This window comes from Phascolarctos cinereus, unplaced genomic scaffold (assembly GCF_003287225.1).
Source record: "Phascolarctos cinereus isolate Bilbo 61053 unplaced genomic scaffold, phaCin_HiC Scaffold_3;HRSCAF=262, whole genome shotgun sequence".
Classification (NCBI taxonomy): Eukaryota; Metazoa; Chordata; class Mammalia; order Diprotodontia; family Phascolarctidae; genus Phascolarctos; species Phascolarctos cinereus.
In genome coordinates, this window is record NW_027555736.1 from 147006177 (window position 1) to 147031913 (window position 25737).

At 42.5% G+C, this 25737-nt stretch overlaps 1 protein-coding gene across 2 annotated transcripts in view; it reads left to right on the top strand.

Annotated features, from left to right (window-relative positions):
- Positions 1-315: 315 nt before the first annotated feature.
- The window catches only part of SMAD3 (SMAD family member 3), a 162921-nt gene continuing 137499 nt past the window's right edge, over positions 316-25737 (top strand). The window contains exon 1 of one of the 2 annotated variants that reach the window (XM_020982788.2): positions 316-724. In XM_020982788.2, the coding sequence (XP_020838447.1) occupies positions 519-724 (206 nt within the window). In that variant the 5' untranslated portion in view covers positions 316-518. Of the gene's footprint in view, positions 725-12440; positions 12516-25737 lie in introns of those variants that run through there. The other variant, XM_078151215.1, reaches the window with a different exon arrangement.

Below are 25737 nucleotides of genomic sequence, written 5' to 3' on the forward strand. Positions count from 1 at the left end.
CACACACACCGAGGCCTGGAGGGAAGAAGGGGAAGGGGAGGGGAGGGGGCTAAAGAAATCAGGGAGCAGAGAGGAGGGGAGGCCGCGAAGGCGGAGGGATCTGCGCATCAAAGCGAGCAAGTAGAACAAACTTTGATTCGTGGGCTGGACTTTTCTTCCCAGAGGCGGCACCCAAACAGCAACACCGTGCGGAAACAAACTTTTTTCTTCTCTCGCTGCTGCTTGCTGTTGCTGCTGCTGCTTTCGTGGCCCTTCCACACCCTCACCGTCCGGACTCTCGTCTCCCTTCGTCCCTCCTTCCCTCTTCCCCCTGAGTGCACTGGGAGGAGGAGGGCGGCGGAGCTCAGGCCACCCGCGGGCCCCAAGGTTTGAGGCGCCGAGGTCCGCTAGGAAAGTTCGCCGGGAGTCCAGCAGGGAGTTGGAGCGAAGTTTGGCCGGCCGCGGCCGGGCGCCCCGTCTTCTCTCTGTGCCTGCCTGCCTCCCCCTTCGGGGGGAGCCCCACTCTGCCCACCTCCACCATGTCTTCCATCCTGCCCTTCACCCCCCCGATCGTGAAGCGCCTACTGGGCTGGAAGAAAGGCGAGCAGAACGGGCAGGAGGAGAAGTGGTGCGAGAAGGCGGTCAAAAGCCTGGTCAAGAAGCTGAAGAAGACCGGGCAGCTGGATGAGCTGGAGAAGGCGATCACCACGCAGAACATCAACACGAAATGCATCACCATCCCCAGGTGAGATCCGGGGTGTCCGCGCCAGAGCCAGAGCAGGGCACGGGCACCGGCACTGGCACGGGCGGCGGCTGCTTCTCACTCCCGGGCCTGGCCCCTCTATGTGTGTTTGAAACGGAAAAGTGGGAGCGATCGAGGGTTCGGCCCCGAGTGAGAGAGTGTGTGTGTGTGTGTGTGTGTGTGTGTGTGTGTGTGTGTGTGTGTGTGTGTGTCTGGGCTGGGGGGGCGGGGGCAAGGTACCTAAACAAAACCTTCTCTGCAAAGATGGGAACTCTAAGGTTTCCACACGGCCCAAACCAGCCCGGGAGGAAGGAATTGGGGGACTAGTGGCGGGCGAGAGGAACGGGGGTCCTGGCTTGCTGTTGGAGCGTGGGGCTCTCTCTCCCGGGCGGTGGAGGGGCGGGGGTGGGTGCATGCGGGTTGGAAGTTTGTTTGGGGCTCCGGCTTTGTTTAGCCTGGCTCAGTGGAGCGCCCCTCCTCCCCAGCAGCGCAGCGCGATCTCGATCTCTGCTCCCCGCACTAGTATAGGTGGTTTCTGTCTGTCTGTCTGTCTGTCTGTCTGTCTCTTCCTCCCCTCCTTTTTCTTTCCCTTCCCTCTTTTCTTCCTCCCCTCCTGCTACCCCCGCCCCCCTCCAAGGAATGCAGTCCGCACAGCTAAGGGAGGGCCTGCCGGGGCTAGGGTTGTGGGTGAGAAGCCTGGACCCGTGTGATTGACAGATTCCTTCTCTCTCGCTCTCTCTTTGCATTTGAGATTAGTATTTTTTTTTCAGGAGTATTTTTAGATTCAGTTCTGCCACTTTCTTCCCTCCCCACTCCCCACACCCCCTCTGCTCCTGCACATGTACAGCTCAGATTAATGTATTGACTTTCTGGAAGAAGAAAGCAGTTAGTATTGAACTTGTTTCTTTTTCTCCCCAAAGTCTCAGAACCGACAGTGAAGACCCTGGGGGACCGGCAGTAGCCGGTCCTCGGGTGGGTGGTGTCTATGCTTCTCTTCTGAGCAGGATTCAGGTTGATGCAGACCTTTTTAGCACCCTGTGGAAGTGGAGTAGTTCTGTGATAAAGATGCCTACAAAAGTAGGCCTCAGCTAATCAATCTCATGCATTCCTATAGTGTCTTTATTTCTAAAGCACCTTCCCATCTGTTTATCCTCTGTTATGCTCACAGCATCCCTGTGAGGGGAAGATGGGGAGGGGTTTCACAGATGGCTTATAGAAAGGGTCAGTGACTTGCTCTGACTCCCTAGAGGCTTGGCTAAACTCAGTGTTTTTTGGTAGATTGGAGGGGGAGGGGAGGGAGAGGTGGAGGAAGAGTTAAAAGAGGAGGGATCCATTTACCCACTGCCCCTCCTTTTCATCCCCTTTCTAGGGTCGGTTCTTTTCTGAAGGAACTCTGGGGATTTGCTCTTGACTGGGTCTGTCCAGGGCTCTGATTTAATCCAGGTTACCTGGCTTCCTTGGACTTGGCCAGCAGAGGACTCCAGTGTCCACATCAGCTCAGGGCCACTCTCAGCCCCAGGAATGCATCTTCTCACACCACCACCTGCCTCGGAGCAGCTGTGAAGGAGACTCACAATGCCTGGGTATTTATCCCAGGCTGTCTTAACACTGGGGTCAATCTTCACAGTGCTGCATCTGTTCATGGGAAGAAGCCCTCATTTGGAAATACTGATGAAGTTCATGCTTTGATTTTTCTTTTTAGGCAAATATAATCAATAAAAGAAAAAGGAGGATATAATGTCTTTAGAGCTTAGTTTTATACTACAGGTCTAGGAGCCAGCAATGATTGAAACAACAGGTAGGCATGGTCTGATAGCAGACAAGACCCGAGTTTCATTCCCAGATTCTGTTACCTCCAGGACCCCTGGGTAATTACTTCTCAAGGAAGACTGATAGTACTCACCCACTTAACCTAATCAGGAAGTGTATAAGCTTCAGCTATAAGTGTAGAGGTAGGAGGAGATGTTTACAAAATACTCTGTTTCTTAATTGAAGTATTAGGGATTCCTAGAAAGTAACAATTTATGTAGCTTGTTGCTATTTAACTTTTGAACTCTGCAGCCACCCTGTCCCACTGATTTTCCTTTCCACTGTGAGAAGTTACTACCTGTCTTGCTCTCGTAGGCTCAGGAAAACCTCATCTTACAGTTGACTGTCTAAACAAGATTGTTATTGGGACATCAAGTGTCCTCTAAGGCAGTGGGGTTCTTAATCTAGAGTCTGTGACCTTTTTCAGGGGTTACCTGTATTTCAGCACAGTTCATTTTCTTTATAATCCTATGTATTTTGTATCATGCATTTAAAAACATTATCCTGTGAAGTGATCCGTAGGCTTCAAACCAGCCAAGTAGTCTACAATGCAGAAAAGCTCCAGAACCTCCGGTCTAGTGAGAGGGAGTTGATGTGGCTAGGATGGTTTTGAAATTCCAAGAGCTCAGTCATTGTCTCTCCCCTAATCACAAGAGGACCCCTGGGAAAATCCTGTCCTGAATTTGCGTTGTTGATTGGAATGCAAAGTTCTCATAGGGTAGCAGAGTTGTGTTTTCCCATCTCTCCTCAGGCACAGCTCTTTAGAGTTAAGATTGCTGTGCACTTCAGAAAAATGGGATTTTCATGCCAGCGTCTTGTGCCTGAACCTCTGGGTTCCTTCGTTTCATAAGATAGCACTACTGTGTTGGTTGTGGGCAGAAAATTAAAAATGGAGGTAATTGGCTACAGATTTAATGATAGCAGCATGTCTGCCATAGCCCTGCATTGACCTGAATCTGCAAGCGACTTGTCAAATTGTCTGCCCTCACTACTGAGGTATGGAGACTTAAATGGAAGGAAATAGCACCTAATCCCTTGATTGGGTGTGGGGCATTGTTAGGGAATCATAGAATACTGGCATTGGAAAGGGTTTTAGGGATCATCCACACAAATTTCGTTTTATAGACTAGGACCTTGAGACCTAGCAGGGGGAGGTAACTTTCCCTAGGTGACATGGCTAGTTAGTGGGAGAGTTGGAGTTAGAGCACAGTTCTCCTGACTCCCGGTCCGGGATTGCTTACACTTTTAAGGAAGTCTATTTCAGCACTTGGCAGCACTTATACAAGACATGGGCATTTTCCTCAGAAAGCTTACAGTCTATGGACATATGTACAGAGCTGAAGAAACAACCAGATTGTATACAACTAGGACCTGGTATTCATATGGGGTGAACTTTAAAGATTTGTAAACCACCTTATATCTTGTGAAGATAATAATACTAATAATAATAACTAGCATTTATGTCACACTTTTAAGATTTGTAGAATGATTTGTATACATTATCTCATTTTATGTTCACAGCAACCATGGGAGGTAGGTGCTTTTATCATCTCCATTTTACAGAAGAGAAATATGAGGCAGGGAGAGGTCAAGTGACACTCTCAGAGTTACACAGCCAATAAGTGTTTGAGGCAGGATTTAAACTCAGGTCATCCTGACTTCAGGTCCTGCACTCATCTATTTCCCAGCACCCAGCCTATAGTCCCTATTTTATACATGAGGAAGCTGAGGCTCAGACCATAACAAGCTTGCTTAACATTACAAAAATAGTAAATGTTGGAGACTTTGAACCTATTTCTCTCCTGACTTCAGGAGTACTGTTCTTTATACATTTTCCAGTTTCGTAGTAATAGCTAATAATTTTTATAGCTAATACTAGAGACTTTAAGGGCAGCTAGGTGGCAAAGTGGATAGGGTACCAGGCCTGGAATCAGGAAGGCTCATTTTCCTGAGTTCAAATCAGGCCTCGGACATTTACTAGCTGTGTAATCCTGGGTGAGTCATTTAACCCTGTTTGCCTTAGTTTCCTCATCTGTCATATGAGCTGGAGAAGAAAATGGTAAACCAGCCAGTATCTTTGCCAAGAAAACCCCCAAAGGGGACACCAAGAGTCCAACACAACTGACCAACGACTGTACTTTAAAGGCTTGTAAAACTAGTTTTCATATCCTAGAGGTCTCGGCTTGCATTCCTACATTCTTGAAATGGGCATTATGGTACTCTGATCTTTTTTAGTACCTAGATAATTTGAAGAAAAATTTTTTTCTGTGTATACTATTCATTCTTTGTTTTCTGTGTGAGGTAATATTAGCTATAGCTTAATGATAAGGTGGATGCAAATACTCTTTTTGCAGGAGGATCTGGACCTGTGATTTCACTGTTGTAGGAAACTCCCCTAGCAATCATTCAATCAGCAAGGATTTATTAAGGGCCTACTATGTGCTAGATGCTGGGAATACAAATACTGGTAATTAGAAACAATTCTTGCTTGTAATGAACTATATTCTAAGGGAAGTAGACAACAAGTATATGTAAAAGTATGTACAGCAGTTATAGAAAGCTAATAAATGCAAATATTCACCCTGTCATTAAAAAAACAAGAGAGGGCACTAGCCATATAGGAGATGAAGGAAAGCTTCTTGCGAAAGACAGTGCCTGGGATGCATCTTAAGGAAAAGATGAGCTATGTGAGGTGAAGGAAGGAATACTTTGTGAGGAAATGCCCTTCTCCAAAGCAGATCAGCAACTATTCCTGAAATTTATGTTAGAAAAATTGCATAGGGGCGGGCCTAGAGAGGCCATGACTTTGCCCAGGGTAACTTGCCAGCATGTGTTGGGGGCAAGACAGCCCTCAGGTGTTTCTAAGTCTGAGGTCGCTTTCTATCCATTGAGACCATATCCTACCTCCTGCTCTGAAGTGTGACTGGAGCAAAGAGAAGTAGAGAGAAGACAGCTGCCTTTGAAAGGAGAGAACCTGGCATCTTTATCAGTAACATTTCTGACTTGATGAAGTGAGTTCTTTGCAAAAGTTCATGAGTTACTGCTCAGGTGTACGGTATCGGGTCGTGGTTGTTTGGAATTCCAAAGGATGGGCTCTTTTTGATTATAGTACTATCTCCTTTGATAGAAGGAATGAATCTAACAGTGCATTGCCAGTAAGCACCTGTAATGTGTGCCTTTGGTTAAGACTCCCATTAATTCAGCTTCTTCATCCGTCAGGAGTGTGGAGTATCGGGCAGCACGTTCAATTTGGATTTCAAGGATATTGGTTGCTGATTCTAGTGCTGGTTCTGCTGCTCATGACCTGTGTGTCCTTGGGCAAATCACTTCTCTGGGCCACTTTCTCATTTTTTAAAATGATGCAGTTGATTTAGGTGACTTCTAGGTCTACCTCCAGTTCCTTTCTAGAAGCTTGAAATCTATGATTCTTTTACCAGACCAGAAAAGCTTGTTTATCAGGCCAGTGAGTTAAAAAAGAATATAATAAGCCCCCACTTCATATTTTCTATTAACTTTCTTCCTAAGTTTATAATGAGGCATCTAGGTGGCAGAGTGGATAGACTGCCAGGCCTGGAGTCAGGAAGACCTGAGTTCAAATGTGGCCTCAGACACTTACTAGCTGTGTGACCCTGGCTAAGTCACTTAATCCTTTTGTCTCAGTTTCCTCATCTGCAAAATGAGCTGAAGAAGAAAATGGCAAACCACCCCAGAATCTTCCAAGAAAACCCCAAAGAGGGGCGCAAAGAGTCAGACATAATTGAACAACCAACAAAGTTTATAATGAGACATCTAGGTGGTGCCAGAGTGTTGATACTTAATAGCTGTGTGGCCCTGGGCAAAACCCTTAGCTTTTGTCTGCAGATAAATGATAATAGCACCTACCTCCTAGAGTTATGAGGATAAATAGAGATAATATTTGTGAAGTTATTTATAAGCGTTAAAAGTATTATATAAATGCTGTGGATGATGTTGATGATGAGGAGGAGGAGAAGGAGGAGGAGTATATTTGAGTAAGGAGACAAGGCACCCATTTTCAAGGCTTCACTTAGTGCCCTCCCCTTTATAAGTTCATCCCTAGAGTGCCACCCTCATTGTCAAGTTTTAGGCTTGAGTACTACTTCCTGGCTCTCAATGGAGTTTGCTATCTCTGCCTTTCTTAACCACAAAGGGGCAAACACCACTAGGAAGTACCAGAGAGAGGAAAGCTGTGTCTTAGTAATAGCAGCTTATATTTTATGTGGCACATCACAGTTAAAAAGTGCTTTCCCCAGATATGTGACCCTGGGCAAGTCATTTAACAGAGGTTGTCAGCCTCGGGAATCCTTGTTTGCAAAATGAAAATGAAATAATACCACCAGCCTGGCAGGGTTGTTGTGAGGATCAAATAATATAACATGTAAAGTGCTTTGCAAGCCTTAAAATACTATATAAATGCTGCCTATTATTATCATCATTTAATGCTTGCAACTACCTCATGAGAAAGGTAGCTCAAATATCATTAGTGGACTGAGCTTTAGAATGGCAGAGTTGATAATTTTAAGGTTGCCCTGCTACTAAGTTTTAGATCCTGCTTTCAATCCCTGCTTGCTGATTTCCTGCTTGGTTCAGTTCCTTTCTTTCTGTAGCAGACTGTGTTTCTAACTGATGATTAGGGTAGGTTAGGATTAGAGAACCAGGAGAGAAGGACACTGCTGCCGAATATTAATGCCTCCATTGGATTGTAGGCTCCTTGAGGGCAGAGATTGCCTTTTGCATTTTTTGCATCCTGGGTGGTCAGCATGGTGCTTGGCACAAAGAACACACTTGTTCTGTTCTGTCCAACTTTTTGTGACCCCCATTTGGAATTTTCTTGGCAGAGATACTGGAGTGGTTTGCCATTTCCTTCTTCAGCTCATTTTACAGATGAAGAAACTGAGGTAAACTGGGTTAAGTGATTTGCCTAGGGTCACTCAGCTAGTAAGTGTCTGAGGCCAGATTTGAACTCAGGAAGATGAGTCTTCCTGACTCCAAACCTGGCACTCTGTCCACTGTGCCACTAGCTGCCCCAAGGCACTTATATATCTATTGATTGGTTGTCACCTTAAACTTCTGGGCTTTTGGAACCAAACCTCATTTGCCCCAGAATTTGGAGTACAGTTCAGTTGCTGATGTATGCCAGTCAGGCCACTTGCTTATCAGTTTAATGTTAAGGGGTTGAACCTCATAGGAATCCAACCAGCATCTTTCCTATGGTCAGTAGGTAACTGATTTCACAGTGACTCCTACCTCTAATCACTAATCTCTCCCTTCCTCTCCAGAAAGCCCAGAAAGAATGTTTGTACTTTGAGAGGTTGGTGTTCTCTGTATATTTTCCTAATTTTACAGATCTTGCCAGAGAGAATAAAACAGGTCTCATGCTCCCTGCAGTGGTTGTCATCTCTGATTTCTTGGGCTGAATTTGAGCTTTCTTCTTTTCAAGAAGACTAAAAGCATTTGTCCAACGGCATCTAGGTTTTAATTGGAAAGCACAGAGTTAAAGTACTCTTAAGTAAGTAAGCCTGTCATGAGGTCACTTTTCTTGCAAAACTGTTTAGGCCTGTAATCATCTGAAGCTAGGGAGGTTTCCCAAGACACTAATAAAACAGTAATCAAAGGAGAAATAAGGGGAAGGAATTTTTTTTTTAAAATGAGATTTTTTTTCATTGTTGTGTCTTCCCTGTGGCATGGGATGTTGTCTGAAAACAAAAGAAGTGACAGCAGTTGTGAGCTGGGAGAAATTTGATTTAAACAAATTATTCTGATTTTTAGGTAAATTTTGTATGTGTTGGCAGCTGATCTGAGTTTGTAAGGAAGGTGACATTCTCACCTTAGTGCATTTGAATAAACATTGAGGTAATAGTAAGAATTAGTGGAATGTGTGTGGTTTTAAAAATAGCCCTTTTGTGTTTACTTTTGAAATTGCAAGTAAATCATCACTGGCTATACCTGATAACTTTAAAAATAATTTTTAGAACAGAAGACAATAGAGTCATGACAGAGATTCTGTGAAATTATGCATTTGCACTATATTTCACAATTCTGTGTTTTAGTTTTGCATCTCCTTCATAATTTTTTTCATATTTACATATCATTTTATTTGAAAAACACTTTCCTCACTAACACACATTCCAAGTTCAAGGTTCTCTTTTGGCAAACAGAAATCTTAAATATGCTTTTAAAATATGTGAGGTTCTTACCCCAGTTCTAGTAAGTTTAAAACAAAAAAGCCTCTTTGCAAGGACATTAATTTTGAAGTAACTTATTTTGGGCAATAGAAAAGGCCCCAAAATATAGTAGCCATTTAGTTGTGATGAGAAATATAAGATGTTGATGAAAACAGAGAATCTGATTCAGGCTTATCACATCAGGAATTCAATTAAAATGATTCCTTTAAAAATAAATATTGGTTTAATAATGTAAACTTGTGATTGCTGTATTATTATAAGTGAAATAAAATTAACAAGATTTAATGGACTGAGCAACCATTAATTTTCACTTGTTAATTTATTAGGAGATTCTAATGCCATTTGATACACAGTAATGGCATTATTCTGCATGAGATCCTCTAAAAAATAAATAGGACCAAGCAGTGCTGAAATTAAATTGAAATCAGATTTCATTCCCCAGTTATCTTATTCTTTTTTCCCCCACCCCCCATGCAATTAAATTCTCCAAGGTTGGAATGCAGTATTCCCATTCAACAAGGCTCATGAATAGTCCTAATTAACTTTTGTCCTTGCCTCCTTTGATGTACTTGTGTGACTGTCTTCCCCACCCCCAACTCATACCTTATCCCTATCCACATCTGATTTTATTGGTTAGCAGGGAAGAGAACAGACTGAAAAAGATTGCTGGTAAAGGCAGCAGAAACCCTCCTTTTTGGCTGTTAACTGAGCAGAACAAGGTAGATTGGCTGTAACCTCCACAGATGCTTAAGCATCCCTTTGCACCAACTTGACTGCAAAGAAGTGCTTGGTAATTATGTTGCTGTGGGCATGTCTGTTGTCTCTTCAGCTGTAGGCTCATTCAGCCCATCTCAAGTACAAATGATCCCAGGGAATAATTGGATATTGCTGGTTTTGGGGGGGAGGGGGAGCTCCAGTGACCTCTTTTTTTTTTTTTTTGAGTCTGGACTATCTCTCCCAGGCTGGAAGTGCTACAGCCGATTGGGCCCAGCCTCATTGCTGATGATCCTGAAAGCTTTGACCTACTCTGTTTGCCCCTCCTCAGACAACTTAGTGCAGACACTTTAGCCAACTTCAGCTCATAATTCCCAAGCTGAAGTGATCCACCAGTCTCAGCCTTCTAGATATCAGGGATTATAGGCTTGTATCACTTTGCTAGACTCTTCCAAATGTTTAAATAAAGAAGATCTCAGGAAAAGAGTGACTTTATCTATTTTTACCATTACAACAATTACGTGTGATGTTTTCATGCCAACAAACTCCTTAACTAACTTGTAAAACACTTCCTTGGTACTAAAAATTGTGCCTCCCTTAGATGGCCTGTTTGAGAGAGAGCTGAGGAAGGATTGAAGGAATGAAGTTTCTTTTAAAAATTTCATATTGATCATTTGTTTTCACATCACCATCCTTTCTGAATCTTCCTCTCCTGCCTCCGTAACCAGTGAGCCATCCATCCTTTCTAACAAACATAGCTGCTTGAGTCTAACCATATACCCAATGTTTCACACTTGGAGTCCCTCACTTCTGCAAAGAAGGAATGGTGGTTCAACTTACTTCTTAATGTTGAGACGGCTTCTTGCATAAAGTAAAAAGAGAGAAAACTATTCATTGGGGCCTGATAGACCCTTGGTTCTTAAATGGTTAACAGTTTTTAGAAATAACAAATAAATGGCAGAAGTCATGATGTAAAATGCATGGCAGAAGTCAGTGTTTATTATTTGAGGCCCCTACTGTAAGTAGCAACCAGAAATAGTGTTTCTCATCAGAATATTGCTAGACTTTGGAACCTCCAGGGAGTGAATTGTTTTGGAGAGGCGATTTTTCCAGATAACAGAGGGCTTGCCTTTCTAAGCATCAAGACTATTTATTTTAACCTCTTTGGGTGGAAACCTTTCCAAAGTATATTGCATACTTCTCTGCCATCTTAAAAAAATAAGAATATAATTTATCTGTTTCTTGATGACTCAGGATTATTAAAAATAAATTATGATGATACTGTTTCAGAGATCTGTGATGTATGAATACTCGCCAGGAGTGCAAGTTATAATTTCTCCATACCTTAGTAGACAGTTTCCAGAGTCACTTTGACTAAAGGAATTTGTTACCTGATAATTCCATCCTTTGGTGATGAGCTTTTCAAAACTTAGGTAAGTCATGGGTTTAAAAAACATACAGTTGATTACCATGTCTTTACTCAAATCCTTTTCAGCATTATAGGACTTGCCAGAGCCTTCTCTGCTGGTAAAAACATGAAGAACCCAAGATAATGTTCTGTTAGAGTTAGATTTCAGTGAAGAAATTTATATAAAGCCCTTTAGTTACAGGTGTTTCTCATATATATATATAGATAGATAGATAGATAATAGATAGATATCTATATCTATCTATATATATATATCATCTCGTTCTCAAAACAAACCTATGAGTTTAGGTATTATTTTCCATTTAATTTATGGAGAAACTGAGGCACTGATTAGATAAGTGATTTCCTCAGTTATATAGCTAGTAAATAGCAAATCCAGGATTTGAGATTAGGCATCCTAACTCCAAGTGCCGTGGTCTTTCCCCTTTTACCATAATGGTATCATTTAATTGGGCCTTAATACAATCCCCAAGATCTATGTTTAGGAGTTTGCCTGTGCTCTAAAAAGATCTCTAGAAGCTTGTGATTTTTAAGCTCTTGAGTCTGCTTTTTATAGTTTTTCAGTCTCTTTCCTTGCTGTGACTGTGTTGTTTGTCACTTTTTGCTGTTGTCATTCTGTCTGATGGTGGTAGCTTTTCCTCCCCACCCCCTCACCCCCATCCCCTTCCCAGCAGTAGTTTGGGCTTCAGATCTGCAATCGAGGGGCTTAGAAACCAGTTAATTAAGCTGGCTAGAATTGTATATAAAATAAGAATAAAGCAGCTCTGTGGCAAGGTAAGGGCCATGGGTGCTTTCTTATGAATGAAGTCTGCACATTTTATGACATCTGCCTTGGTCACCCAGAGGTCTTTTCCTTGTTTCCTATGCCTCATTAAGCTCATGGGTAGGTGAGCCTTTATTGTGGGTATTTTATCAGTTAGCTATCTCTGTCTTTGGGAACAATATAAAATGGAAACACAGTAGAAGCTGTCTTTAGTTCAGATAGATACAGATAAAACAGGCTGAAGTTTGCTCAGCAACTCCTTTTTTTAATGCACACTAACAGGATCTCAGAAGAATTATTAAAAGTACTTAAACTTATTTTCAGGGATTTGATTTATATGCAAACAATTGATGAGCTAATTACAAATAATTCTTAATCATTAAAGAATCCATAAGCTCCTCCATTTGTTATATATATATACACAATGTATGTGTATGTATATGTGTACATATATTTATACAATTAACTTTGTCTGTCTCTCTTTCTCTATCTGATTTGTCTATCTCTTCTTTCTCTATCTGCTTGAAACTGGGTCTCATGGGCAGCTTGGTATCTAGAGTGTCAAGCCTGCAGTCAGGAAGACCTGGATTCTAATCTGGCTCCAGACACTAGCTATGTGACCCTGGGCAGGTCACTTAATCCTGTTTACCTCAATTTCCTCATCTGTAAAATAAGCTGGAGGAGGAAATGGCAAACCACTACATTATCTTTGTCAGGAAAACCCCCAAATGGAGTCATGAAGAACAGCACCAATGAAACTCCCTGTCTTACCTAGGCTTACATTCAGGGCCTGATCCCCATTGCTGGTGAGCATGGAAACTTTGACACCTTCTCTGTTTGTGACCTGGACAGACTGACCCCTCCTTACACAGCCTGGTGAGTGCTAGATCCCTGTGGGCTCACTGTATGGGTGCTAGACTTTGAGCAGACACATCAATGACTTTAGCCCACCAAAAACCCAGAACTCCTGAGCTCAAGTGATCCATTTGCCTCAGCCTCCTTATAGTAGTAAAGATTATGAGGACTACTTCATGCAGATAATACCTCTATTTAGAAACACTGTCAATCTAGAGCAAATTAATGTGTGTACTTGACATGATAGAACTCTTAAGTCAGTTTTCAGAGAATGCAGGTTGTTCTTTCCCTGCCCCCCTCCCCATTAGTCTCAGTTAGATTTTACTTTATAATGGAATATTCAGCTCCTTCTGATTGCCAGCAAAACATATTTCTTTGGTACAGGAAAACGAGCTTTGTTCTTTCCTTACAATTTTTTTATCTTCTCAAAGAACTGGCAGTTTTCTTAAACTAATGACCCACTAATGCCCCACGTGGTCAAATGTGAGACTGACATCATAGAGGATACGTTTGGAAAAAAGAGCACACATGTGAAAAAGTTTACCAAGAGCACTTCCTTTATTTATTTTAATGTATCTATATAAAGAAATGCTATATTTTCTTGCGTAAGCATGGACCTTTTGTGAGGCAGCGTGAAGGTTACAAGTTTAAACATCACTGAGGAAATGTAAAAGGTAAAATTTCCCCCAGAAGTCTTAACTTTTCCTGTATCCTGCAACACTCGCTGGGTAAATCTGCCAGCCGTATTGTCCAAGATGCTTTGTAGTCCACTGATTGTAAACGGTTGCTGGACGAGAGCTGGTCCTTTAGGCCTGCGGCTGGTTTACAGACCCAGTCAGTCGGCTTCCACAACCGGCCGAGGAGTGAGTGACATCACCAGTTACTTCCCTGCCAAGTTGTAGTTCTCGGCATAACCATTTTTTACTAAACTTAAAAAAAAATAGTAATGCTTTTTGGGTATTTTTTTTAAAGTCTGTTTTTACCCTGTCAGAACTGAAAAATGCCCAAAGGCATTTTTTCCCTTAAAAATCACCTTTGGCTGAGACCAAAGAGAGAATAATTGAGCCAGGAAGGACTTTTTGAGTCTTTGCAAGTGGCTGAAAGCAGGGGCTTATGGTGGAAATCAGGTTTTTCCTTTTGATTAGGACCTTCCCTGCTGTGGGCTTTTTTCCTCCCCTTCATAGATGTCCTTTTCCCCATGAATATGTGACTAAAAAACTGGTTCTCCTGGAGAGGTGTGGTATGGAGTGAAAGCAGCTGGATCTTGCTTAGCCGTTTAAGTTAAAAGCAAACAACAACAACCTTGCCTGCTCCTGGGTCTCTCCTTCCCCAAGGCTGTTGCCATTTTTCAGTGTTCAAACACTTCAACGGTAAAAAAAACAAAAAAAAACTCCACAACCTCAGAAAACCCTAGCAGGAAATAAACCCCCAAATTTCAAGAGTGATTCCTGGGGATCTGGGCTTGTTGGTCCTGACGCAGGTCCTCACAGAGCCATGTGCACAGTAGGCACTAAATACTTGTTTCTTGAATTAATGAGTAAAGTGTTGAGTTGCAAAAAAGGGGTCCAATCAAAATATTGAAAGGGAAACAATACAGATTCTTAGGTGGTACTGCCCTCCCCTCCACCCCACCCCCACCCATCCTTTCTTTAATTGTTCAAGTGGCTAAAAATAAATGTATTGAAAACAAACTTTGATGAATCAGTGCCACCAAGGGGGAGGGGGGCTGTTAGGGATTCCGAAGGAGAAATGCCATGACTCATGTTTTTATGTCGATATTGCTGCCCATGCCTTCAAGTCTTAAGGGCAGAAAGGCATGTTTTCACAGTCTTTTGATTGACCATTCTGGTTACTGGCAGTTTCTGTGCTCCCTTATTTTCCAGGATGTAGCTTTGCATTGTGGGAATAGGAATGAGCAGCGTTGATACCAGCCTCTTGATTATTGCTATGGCTGGAGATTCTTGTTTCTGTAGCACGGGAGAGAGAGCATGAACTGGAGAGATTAGCTCATCTCAACTGTAACTTAATAATAATAACAACAATAGTAACTAACACTTTTGTGTAGCTCCTACTGTGTGCAGGACCCTGTGCTAAACAATTCATAAACATCTCATTTTATCCTCACAGTAACCCTGGTTGGTTTTAATCTTTGGATCACTAGATCAAATTTGGGCCTTAATGGTTTTTGAGGGCTGCTGGGTGGCTTAGTGGATTAGAGCACTGGCCTTGGAATCAGGAAGGTTCATCTTTGTGAGTTCAAATCCACCCCTTGGACACTTGTAGCTGTGTGAGTGACCCTGGGCAAATCACCAGCAGATAGACTGGATGGTTTGTTACTAGGAGATGACAATAGAGATTAAAACTACCAATAAAAAAATAAGGGAGAGAATTGGACAATTATCCAGTGAATTTTGGTCAATGCTGCTGGCTCACTGTTAGATTCAAGCCTCTGAATCTCATTCATCCCTTAATAGAAATTTGTATTGTTGCTGAAATATCTAGTTCACAGTCACAAATACACTGAGAGGCAGCATGTTCTAATGGATAATATTGGGTTCAAATTCCAGGGATGACACATATTTAGAGGCTGGCTGTATGGCCCTGGGCAAATCACTGAATTTCTCAGTTCCCTACACAGTTCTCTTAAGATCAAATTGCAGAACAATTCCCAATCTGCATTAGTAGAGGAGGTTTCCTAGCTGGGGAACTAACTCCCTATGCTAATGAAATGAGAATGGACATAGACCCTGATGGTAGCTACTGTGTTATGGACTCCTTTTGCAGTCTGGTGAACCGTATAGACTCCTCAGAGCCCTGTTTTAAAATAATTGGAGGAAATGCTAAATTTCAATGAGGAGTTAGTGAAAATCAAGGTGTAAAAGGTGTAAAATTTCCTACCCAAAATTACAGGTCCTCTGAAAACTGCCCATTGACTGGGTTTTACTTATCATTTGAGAAAATTCTTTCTATGTACAGAGAGTATGTCATTATTAGTAGGAATACTTGGGTTAATCGCTAAGGTTTTTGATAATAGTTACTTTAATACATCAAGGGTCAAGGGTCTGCTTATAAGTGTGGTTGCTCCCTCTTTGACATAGTCCATGGCCTCTGAGACCTGGTAAAGTAAAATAGGGACAGATAGGTGACACAGTGCATAGAGTGCTGGACCCAGAATCAGGAGGACTCCTCTGGGTTCAAATCTGGTCCCAGACACTGCCTGGCTGTGTGACCTTGGGCAAGTCATTTAACTTTGTCTCGAGTGTTTCCTCATCTGTCAAATGAGCTGGAAAAGGAAGTAGCAAACCACTCCAGTATTTTTGCCAAAAACAAAAACAAAACCCAAATGGGGTGATGAAGAGTTGGACACCACTGAACAGCAAAAAGTGAAACACCAGCAACTCTAACTCTGCAGTTAAGCTGGTGACGAGCCTCTGTGAATAGAGGTAGGTAGACTTGACAAGCCATCTTGGGATGGCAGGTGTTGAGTCTTATCATTAGGCTCTGTATTCCAATAATGTAAGCTCCATGTTGCAGTTTATCTTTACAGGCAGGTCTGAGCTGTCTCTGCAACTTGGGGTCCTTTAGCTTGAACTGTCTCCCCAGCTAGATTTTAAATTCCTCAAGGATGGGGGCTGTCTTCTACCTGAGGGAGAATCTAAGCTCTTCTAGAAGGAATTATGAACTCCTTGAGGGAATTGACTGTTGTTTTGGCATCAGAGACCTCGACATCTGGCACATTGTCATAATAGGTGCTTAATAAATGTTTAGTGAATTAAACTAAATCTTCATATGCTAATGCCTACCATGCTGTTGAGTTGTGTCTGACTCTTCACGACCCCCGTTTGGGGTCACGCAGCTAGTAAATGTCTGAGGCCAGATTTGAACCAGGTTGCCTACTGACTCCAGGTCCAGTGCTCCATCAGCTATGCCACCTAACTGCAGGTGGTTGGGGTATTTAGTGAATGTTTGATGCTGCTGCTGTAGTCCGTGAAAATTCAGCTGTCCAAATTGGAGTTGAAACTTCCTGATACAAATTTCAGTTTATTCACTAACAATTCTTTCTACCTGGATTGGTGTATTCTGTATAGCATAGAAATGTGTTAAGCACTTAGCATTTTATAATCTGAGGCTGCCGCCCTATGCTTAATTAGCAAAGTGCCTGGAACATAGTAGGTGCTTAATAAATTCTAGTTGACTGATTGCTGGTCCACTGGATGCAGCTAGGTATAAGATGAATTGCTTTATTTAATTTGTACTTTTATAGTGCTTTTTATTTTTTCAAAGTTCTTTTTATTTGTTATTTCTTTTCATTCTCAAAATTTTGCCTGTGAGTCAAGTAGGTAATGTCAGGTAATTACAGAAACTAGTTAGATATACTGTTGGAAGGTATTTCTAAGGCCACCTAATCCAGCCCGTACCCAAATCCTGAAACTCCTCTATGTCATCCGTGTTAACTGGTCATCTGGCCTCTAGTACTAGGGCCTTCATTGCTTTTCCCCCCTCCAATCCCAGTAGCCCGTTCCATTTTTGAACAGTCTCAACTGTTAGGGATTTAGGAAGCTTGGCATATGAGGAAATGGAAACTCAGATTTAAGTGATTTGACATACATTTGACATGTAGACAGAGCTAGTGAGTGAGTGAGTGAATGTCAAAACTGGATCTAGAACCCAGAGATCTGAGATCTGATTCTGACTTGTCAATCTCCTATTCTTCCTCTGATGCCAGGGGAGGAAGGAAGTAAATCTTTTTGTGTTTCAATGGTGTGCCCTTAATGTGGAATACCAGCTTGTCCAAATCCATTCAATCCCTGTGAAATAGAAGGAAAGACCACATTACATATTTAATGGATGGAACTGGTATGACCCTTATATCTGTTCATATCACTGTTCTGCAAAATAAGATTTCAAAAAGTTTTTATTTTAAAATCTTGTTTTTATATCATCCTCGTTTCCTAATACATCCCCCTCCTCACCCACCCCCTTCTCAGGGAGCTACCCTTTGTAAGAAAAAATTAAGAAGAAACAGAGGGGAAAAAGCAGTTCAACAAAACTAACCCACACCTGAGTCTTAAGGCATATGCAGTATTCCACACTCATAATGCCATGGCTCTGCAAAGAAGGGAAGGGCTTTCTGCACAGAAATCTCCGCTAGCTTCCTGACGAATAAAGTTCAGTGAGCTGCCATTCTACCTTGTCAAGGCACTTTGCTTTCATACCCATGTGGACTTCTCTCTTCCCCTCCCCCTATTTTTGTTTTGACTTTGCTCTAGGCCTGGAATGTCCTTCCTTCCCTATTCAGCCTGTCTCGTTTACCTACTGAGTTTCTGCCATCTCTGTGCCCAACTCAGATGCTACTGTAGTGGTCCTGGGTGGGTGGGGGTACTTCCGCAACCCTACTCCCATTGGAAGGCAATGACTAGTACTCCTCAGCATTCTAGAGGTTTCTAGTCCAGTTACTCATGAGCCCCTACTGGTGAACCCCTACTCACTGAATATAAGCCTGACTGATATAGCTTTCAAAAAGTGTATTTAGTAAGCAGGTAATGATGTTTGTCACAGAAATGGTGTCCCCTTCCCCCAAACTAAGGGCTTATTCTCCTCTTAAATGTACAAGGTCCCTGGCACAGTGGGCTCATGTTTAGACTGAAATGGCAGTGAGGTACAAATATAGAGAACACATATAGCAAAGAGGGTCCTCTCAACTTTTAGCCCAAGAAGTTGATTTTTCCCAGTGTGTCTTATTAAAGTTCATCTTAAACGTAGCTGTCTTCTGGGCCCTGAGTGTCAGTGCCTTTTTAGAGTACATAGCCCAGCCACCCTTCTCTCTTCAGGGGTTGTGCTCTCTGAAGCTGCCACCATCTTCAGGTTACCGACTTTCCTCATCACCCTCCCAGAGCTTTCCTGTCCACAGATAGCACTCTGTTGGACTCTGCTACTGTCTCTGGTCACAGGTGAGATTTCTGCTGTCACTGATGGAACTTTAGGATCTCCCAAACTCAAAAGATCACCATTTGGACAATTTCATCTCAGGATACTCATTCACCTAAGATCAGGAAAGACTGAATGGAATGGAAACAGAAATGTCATGTGCTCATGGGCATATGGTAGCCAGGTGGGGATAGAGCAACCACCCAGTGGCTCATAGCAGTTCTATTTCTCTTGACACCAGGAAGGAAAAGAGACTGAGAAATCTTCAGGCTATCGTTTTTTGTTTGTGAGCTCTGTTCTGCCTTCCTTGATTTCTTTAGAAACAACCTTTCATTTCTCTGATCTCACACAGTACTTTGTTTAGCATTCCTCTTAATATGTCAGCCATGTATTATTCACCTAAAAGTGCTACATAGATGTGAGTTATTGTCATAGTTATCAAATCAATATATCACTTGAATCACAAGCATTTATTAAGGCCTGTTAATGTTCTGGGCTGGGCAGCTAGGTGGCTTAGTGGATAGAGCATCAAGCTTGGAATCAGGAAGATCTAAGCTTACATCTGGCCTTAGACACTTACTAGCTGTGTGACCCTGGGCAAGTCACTTCACCCTGTTTGCCTCAGTTTCCTCATCTGTAAAATGAGCTGGAGAAGGAGATGGCAAACCACTCCAGAATCTTTGCCAAGAAAACCCCAAATGGAGTCTTGAAGAGTCCCACACGACTGAAAAACAACTGACTAACGTGTTGGGCACTCTAGTAGATACTGGAATTATAAATATAAAAGTGTCCCGGTAGCCATCCTTAAGGAACTTACATTTTACTGAAGGATATGTTCGCAGGTGAGTACATACAGGCTATATGCAAGATAAATGTGCAGTTATTTGGCTTGGGGCTGAGTGGTGCCTCTAAAAATGGAAAAGGCGGCACAGGCCTGTTGAATAATAGTTCTTGGTCTGAGCCTTGAAGGGAAATTTGGTTTCCTGACAGTTGTGGAGGTAAGGAGAGAGAGCATTTTGAGAGAGCATTTCAGGCATGGGGACAGTCTCAAGAACACAGAGGCTGAGGATGCAGGTTGTATACAGGGAAATAACAAGTTTGACTGGAGGGTAGTTTTCTCTGGGGAGTCACGTGTCGTTAGTTAGGGTACATCTTTTTTCCCCACCAAGTGGAAATAAACACGAAGGCAGGAACTGTACCTTTATCTGAACTTTGTCTCTCACCCCAGTGACTAGCACAGTGCTCTTGTATACAGGAGGTACTTAATAAATACTGAGTTGAATTAATGATCAGCAGCAACTGCCTTCATCTTGCAATGACAGACTGTTTAACTTGATTTGTCTATTTTAATTTTTTAAAAAATGCTATTTTTATCTAAGCCGTAGCCCCCCTAGATGTTTTTGGCAGAGTAAGTAGTGAGATTTTGTTGGATTCTTGCCCTGCAAAGAATTTTGGAAAGAGCAGAGGAAGGAAGAAAAACAAAGGCAGTTGACCCTGCCCCCCCAATCCTCTCTCTTACGCCGTTGCTAAACCACTTGCCCCAAGTTCTTGTCATCCTCTCCCCACCCCCAACTCCCTTACAACATGTGCATTGACCTTTGTTATGATTGTGGTGAGTGAGTGGAACACGCCAATGGGCTTGTGGATGACTTCTACCCTGTAATTAAAGAACCTGCATACGACCCCAAATAACTCCTCTTACTCCAGCTGAATTCACAAAAATTGGTAAAATGTCGCCTAGTGCACTCTTTTTTTTTTACCCTTCCCATCTTTGCCTTCTTCATCTCGCTTCCCTGCCCCTTCAAAACAAAATTTTATCTGAAGTCCTAAACAAATTGCTTTTCAAGAAGCATTTTGGAATCCTGGAATGAGTCAAAGAACCTGGGTTACTTGAGCAAGTAACTTAACCCCTTCCGTTCATTCATTATAAAATGAGGGGGTTAGACTAGGAGCCCCAAAATCTCTTCTGTGATCCTAGGCCTGAATATAGTATTGATTCAGATATACACCACTGTCTTCCCCCTCCTCAAAAACAAACAAAAAAGAAACATGGAGTGCAGCTGATAATGAGTGTTATTTTTCATTGTATACCTATTTCTCTCTGTGTGTGTTGCTTTTTTAAAGAGATGTCCTTTTACAACCACTAATGAAGTGTACAACCCCGTGGCTGCCATGGACCATTCTGAACTCCCATGGGACCTTGTAGGGACTAAAGACTGTAGTTGGAAGAAAAGTAGAATATAAATTGGGACTGAAGTTGGCTATCCCTTGGAGAATTTTAGCTTTTACTGTGGCGCTCAAACTGCCACCTCTTGCTGGTCTTGCCTCGTGATATAAATAGAACAGGAGGCATTTCCTCCTTTTCCATAGCTAGAAAGGAGGTATGTGGGGGTTGCACGTGCATAGAGGAGTGAAGAGGGGGTGGAGTGGAGGGTCAGGGTGAACTCATTTAGGCATCATTTGAACAGGTCACTAGGGTAGATAGGTGGCATAGGAGAGTGCCGGGTCTGGAGTCAGTAAGACTCCTCTTCTTGAGTTCAAATCTGGCCTCAGATTACTAGCTGTGTGATCCTGGGCAAGTTGCTTAACCCTGTTTGTCTCAGTTTCCTCATCTGTAAAATGAGCTGGAGAAGGTATGCATGGCAAACTACTCCAGTATCTTTGCCAAGAAAACCCCAGATGGGGTCACAAAGAGTCACACATGACTGAACACCAACCAAAGAGCAGGTCACTTCTTCAGGTCAGTTCAACAAATGTTTACTGGAGTCCTGCTGGAGGAGTTGGTTGACAGACTCTAGGCTAAGTCAAGATCAGGGCCCTTGAGGAGTTTACACTCTAGTTAAGCCCTAGGCTTCATGATAGACTATGGGAAGAGCAGATACTTTCAGCCTTCTCCTTTGTTGTTTTTTTTTCTTCCCAATTCCTCTGTCTATACCTACCCCATCACTTTACATATAGATTATGATAATAACCTGATGGGTTCCCTTCCTCTTTTTTCCATTCTAGCTAGCACATATGAAAGGATCAAACATCTAGGGCGGGCTGGGAGCTCATGGGCCATCTGGTCCAACTCTGTAATTTAATGGATGAGGAAACCAAAGACCAATGAAATTAGTTTCCCAAGGTCACTCAGGTAGTATGCATCAGTCAGGATTTGAACACAGTTCGTCTGACTTCAGAGCCAGTGCTCTTTGCACTGTACCACACTGCCTTCTGTGAATGGAGTAGACCATATGATCTCTGAGACTCATTCCAACTATAACATTCTGTGATCCTGTGACTAACACATGAGACATACAGTGTTCTTACATGCAAAATTGTGGATGCAGAATAAAACCATATCTTCTTTACCTTAGCCCACCTGGATCTTCATGTCTAACTCAAAAGGACTTGGAAGCATGTGGAAACCTTGACCTCATTCCTGTTAAAAAGGTGACATTGAAGAACAAAGCTTTCTTCTAGGAAGCTCCTCTTTGTTCGTTCAAACCTTTAAAACCATAGTATTGGCCCCAGATTCTAGTTCTAGGTATTTAAACCCATGTGTATTTAAGGGATGGGATTTTGGGTTTTTCTGTGCTACGGGACAGATCTTGAAGAAACATTCTGAGCCGGCTTGGGGAAAAGGAGCATGAGGGAGGAGGGTGGCTTAAGAGGGGTAAAAGGACACCTGGTTTCTATGACTGTCAGTAACATGTTTTGTGACCCTAGACCACTCATTTCAGTCCTCCCAACTCCACCCCAATGCCCTTCAAAGTTTCACTTTTCTGTTTGCAAAGTGATGATGAAACTTGCTTAGGTGGTGAGGTGGGGGAAGGGAATCTTAAGTGCTTAGTTTAAGGGCGTCCTTCCTCTCAAAGGATTCTTTCAGTATTTTAGCTTTGAAATTGCTTGCATTTAAATTTTGCATTGACTATTTTTTGCATTTCCTGGATGCTTTGAATTTGGGGTGGATTTTTCTCAGAAAGTCTTACCTTTGGAGGGAAAAATGAGAATTCCAGAAATGTTTAGTGGTAAAGAAATGTTTAGCTAGTCTGCACATTATTGACCTGTCTTCTTCTAGTACCTTATGTAGGTACAGAGCACTTATGTCATGATGGTCTGGTAATGAACCTCCACGTTGTTTACTAGCACCAATCCAGAGAAACTCCTTTTTATGCCTGTGGTCTAATGCTTTCATTTAGTTGTTCATTAATGTAGGAGGAACTGGGGTGGCTGAGAACACTTGGCATTCATCTCAAGGTTAGTAAAAAGAGTTTTTCCAAGTTATTTGCAGTAGCTTTACTGTTCAGCTGAAGCAGTTGCAATTCATGCATCCTTCGCCCCCTCCCCCCCCCCCGACTCCATCATCTCTTTGGGGAGAAGCAAACTTTAATAAAAACATACTCTTGCTCTGGCTTCTCTTCCTCCTGGTGAAGAGATTGGATGGCCTTCTGAAAGCAGGTAAACGGGAGTAAGAACCTGCTTTCTTTGAAAACTTTTTTCTTGAATTTCTAGGATTTTGGCCAGGTGGGTCTGGGTGTGAACCAGCTCTGCCCCTCCCTGGTATGAGGCTGGCATGACTGCTGCTGGCTCCTGAAAGCTTCCAGTATCTTCATTGATGTACTCTCTCATGGAGAAAGGGGCATGGAGAGAAGGGCGGCTCACCAGATGCCCAGGGGCATCTATGATTCTTATAGCCAGTGGAATGTGTCCTAAATTCCTCTCTCTACTAGTGGTCTCCAATATTTACCATCGCCTGTCAGATATTTACCATCCTGCTTACAAAAGGGAAGTATGGTCATATTTCTAGCTCTCTTGTGGGCTAAGTAGTTGCTGTATGTTGGGGCTGATGTGGGAAGTGGTTTCTGCTAAGATAGTGATGAAATAACAATGCTTACAAAGGGCTTTTGATCCAAGAATCTTTCTGCTTTACCTTTTGGCTACTCTGTGTGTGTGTGTGTGTGTGTGTTTTGTTGTCTGTCTCTTTCATGAACCTTATTGAGAAAACTGAGTCATTGCAGAACAAATTATTTGACCCCAGTTGACTGAGTTAGATTTGCAGTTAGAACTTAAGTCTTGGCTAACTGCTGCTCTCTATCCTTGACCAGGCTTTCATTGGATTCTTTCAAGTCCCAACTCCGACACATACTGCCTAAATACTTAAACTTAGCATCCCCAAGCAAGTTTTTCAAATTATAAATTGCTATTCTAAATTGCTCTATGGCTGTAAATTTCTAACCTGAAATTGAAGACAATAAATTGGCAGAGAAAGTTTCCTCAGTGAGAGTGCCATACAATCAAGTCCCAAGCATTTATTAAGTGCCCACTGTATATTAGGCATTGGTGACACCAGGCCTTCCTTCAGGAAGCTTCCTCTGGGGGAAACTACGTGCATATGTTATTATATACATGATTACAATTATATATGTATTAAATGCACAGCAATTTGGAGGAGCAGTTGTGAGGATCTAGAATGTATAGGAAATCTTGGACTAAAATTTTTAAAAATTTAAAAAGCTACATACTTAGTAGAGTGTAGATTCTTTGGTATGTTGTGAATTGGTAGATTGTAATTCTTTGAAGGCAGAGACATGTTCTTCCCATCTTTAACTCTCTCGATAAGCATATTACCTTTCTTGTGCTGGGTGTTTAATAAATGTTGATGTGAGTTATTGAGAGCTGCTTCTTTCAAAATTGTTTTCATACAGTGAATTCTACAGGTGGGGAATACATTTTAAAAATGGCTGAATCAGCCATCTAGGTAGTTTCAGAATGACTACACTTACCTGCTGGGAATAGGAATTGGAACCATGCAGTAAGGGGTGAAAAGAAAGGGTGGTTTGGGGTTGGTTTCACTCCATGCGTTAGGTGCCAGGGGTCCTGCCTTCTCTTCCCGTAACAATTTTCATTTAGTTGGTTTCATTGCTGTATGTACTTATGTAAGATTGTGGGCTGGATGTTAAAGCATCTGTTCTGTATGGAAAGTGATAGTGGTTTTCAGAGGAGAAAAGGGTGGTGTTGGTAGAGGGGGAGGACAGGGAAAGCTTTTGGTTCTACAAGTGTGTTAATTCTGAGATCACCACTGTAGGTGAATGGTAGCAATGAGGTTTGGAGCCTCAGTTTTCTCTTGTCTCTAAGTTGGTGGTTTTGGTTTTCTGAAATATGTGGGGTAATGGAGCTATCTTTGTTTGGTTTTCCCCATCTTGGAAGCCTAGAGATCCCCAAGTGCTGTGTTGAGGTGGGGCCTAGAGGGAGCTGGAGCAGACACTCATGAAATACTGCATCACCTTAAAATCGGGTTCTGTGAAACTCGGTTGAAAGCCACTGTACTTGCTTATGTCTTGGGAGGGAAGAGAGAAGGGTATATGTGTGTAGAGGAGAGGAGTAAATAGGGAAGGGGACATGTGTTTCCATTAGTATAATCTACACCTCTCAGCAACATCAATATCAGAATCCTTTCTATGCTTGAGTATAATTGACACTGTGCTGGGCACTGGTCCCTTCTGTTAAGGAGCACATAAACCGAGACACTTGAATGCATGAGCACATGCATGCACATGCTCGCACATGCTCACACATGCATACACGGCAGAATAAAGAGTATTTCCAAGATGTGAAAGGACATTTCAGCATTTGCATTCTGTTCAGGCCAGGGTTAAGTGCAGTCATGAGGGAAAACAAGGGTGAACATGTAATTGGAGTAGCTGCAAGGGAGAGTATCCATGGAAACCGAAACTTCATTTCTTCACCTGTCAGAAATGGAGCTTAGACTGGATGACCTCTGAGGTCCCTTTCACCTCTAAGCCTTAAGAACCTATGAAGGGAACCAACCTGTCAGCCTAATCAATAGAGGAGGACTTTATAGAGGAAGTGACGTTGAAGCTAATTAAATGATAGCAGAGATTGTCTTCAAGAAGCCTGCCCTCTAGTTAGGGAGGCAAGAGGTAGTCGTGTGAAAGATGGTAATTGGCAAAATGCCGACATAATTTTACAGATTATCTGTGTGATAGAAATTCAGAAAAGAGACTGGAGGAATGAGATGAGTGGCCCAAGAGGACCTTGAACAGGTGTGCCTAAAGCAAATGGGCAGTGATGAAGTTGGTGGGTGGAGGGAGCTTTGTGCCAACTAACACAAATTACAGCTTGCACCTTCCACGTTCTGTGTGGTTTCTTTGTTCTGAGATGTGCTGCTGGTAAACAAGTGGGCCATTCCCCCACACCCCTTTTTCCCAACAGTAGGCCAGTTATCCTAGCACAGCAACCCTTGGGAGTGCTCCTTGGGAGTGCTCTTGCTGGCAGGGCAGGACTTGATGTCTGGGCCCCTTGTGAAAACCTC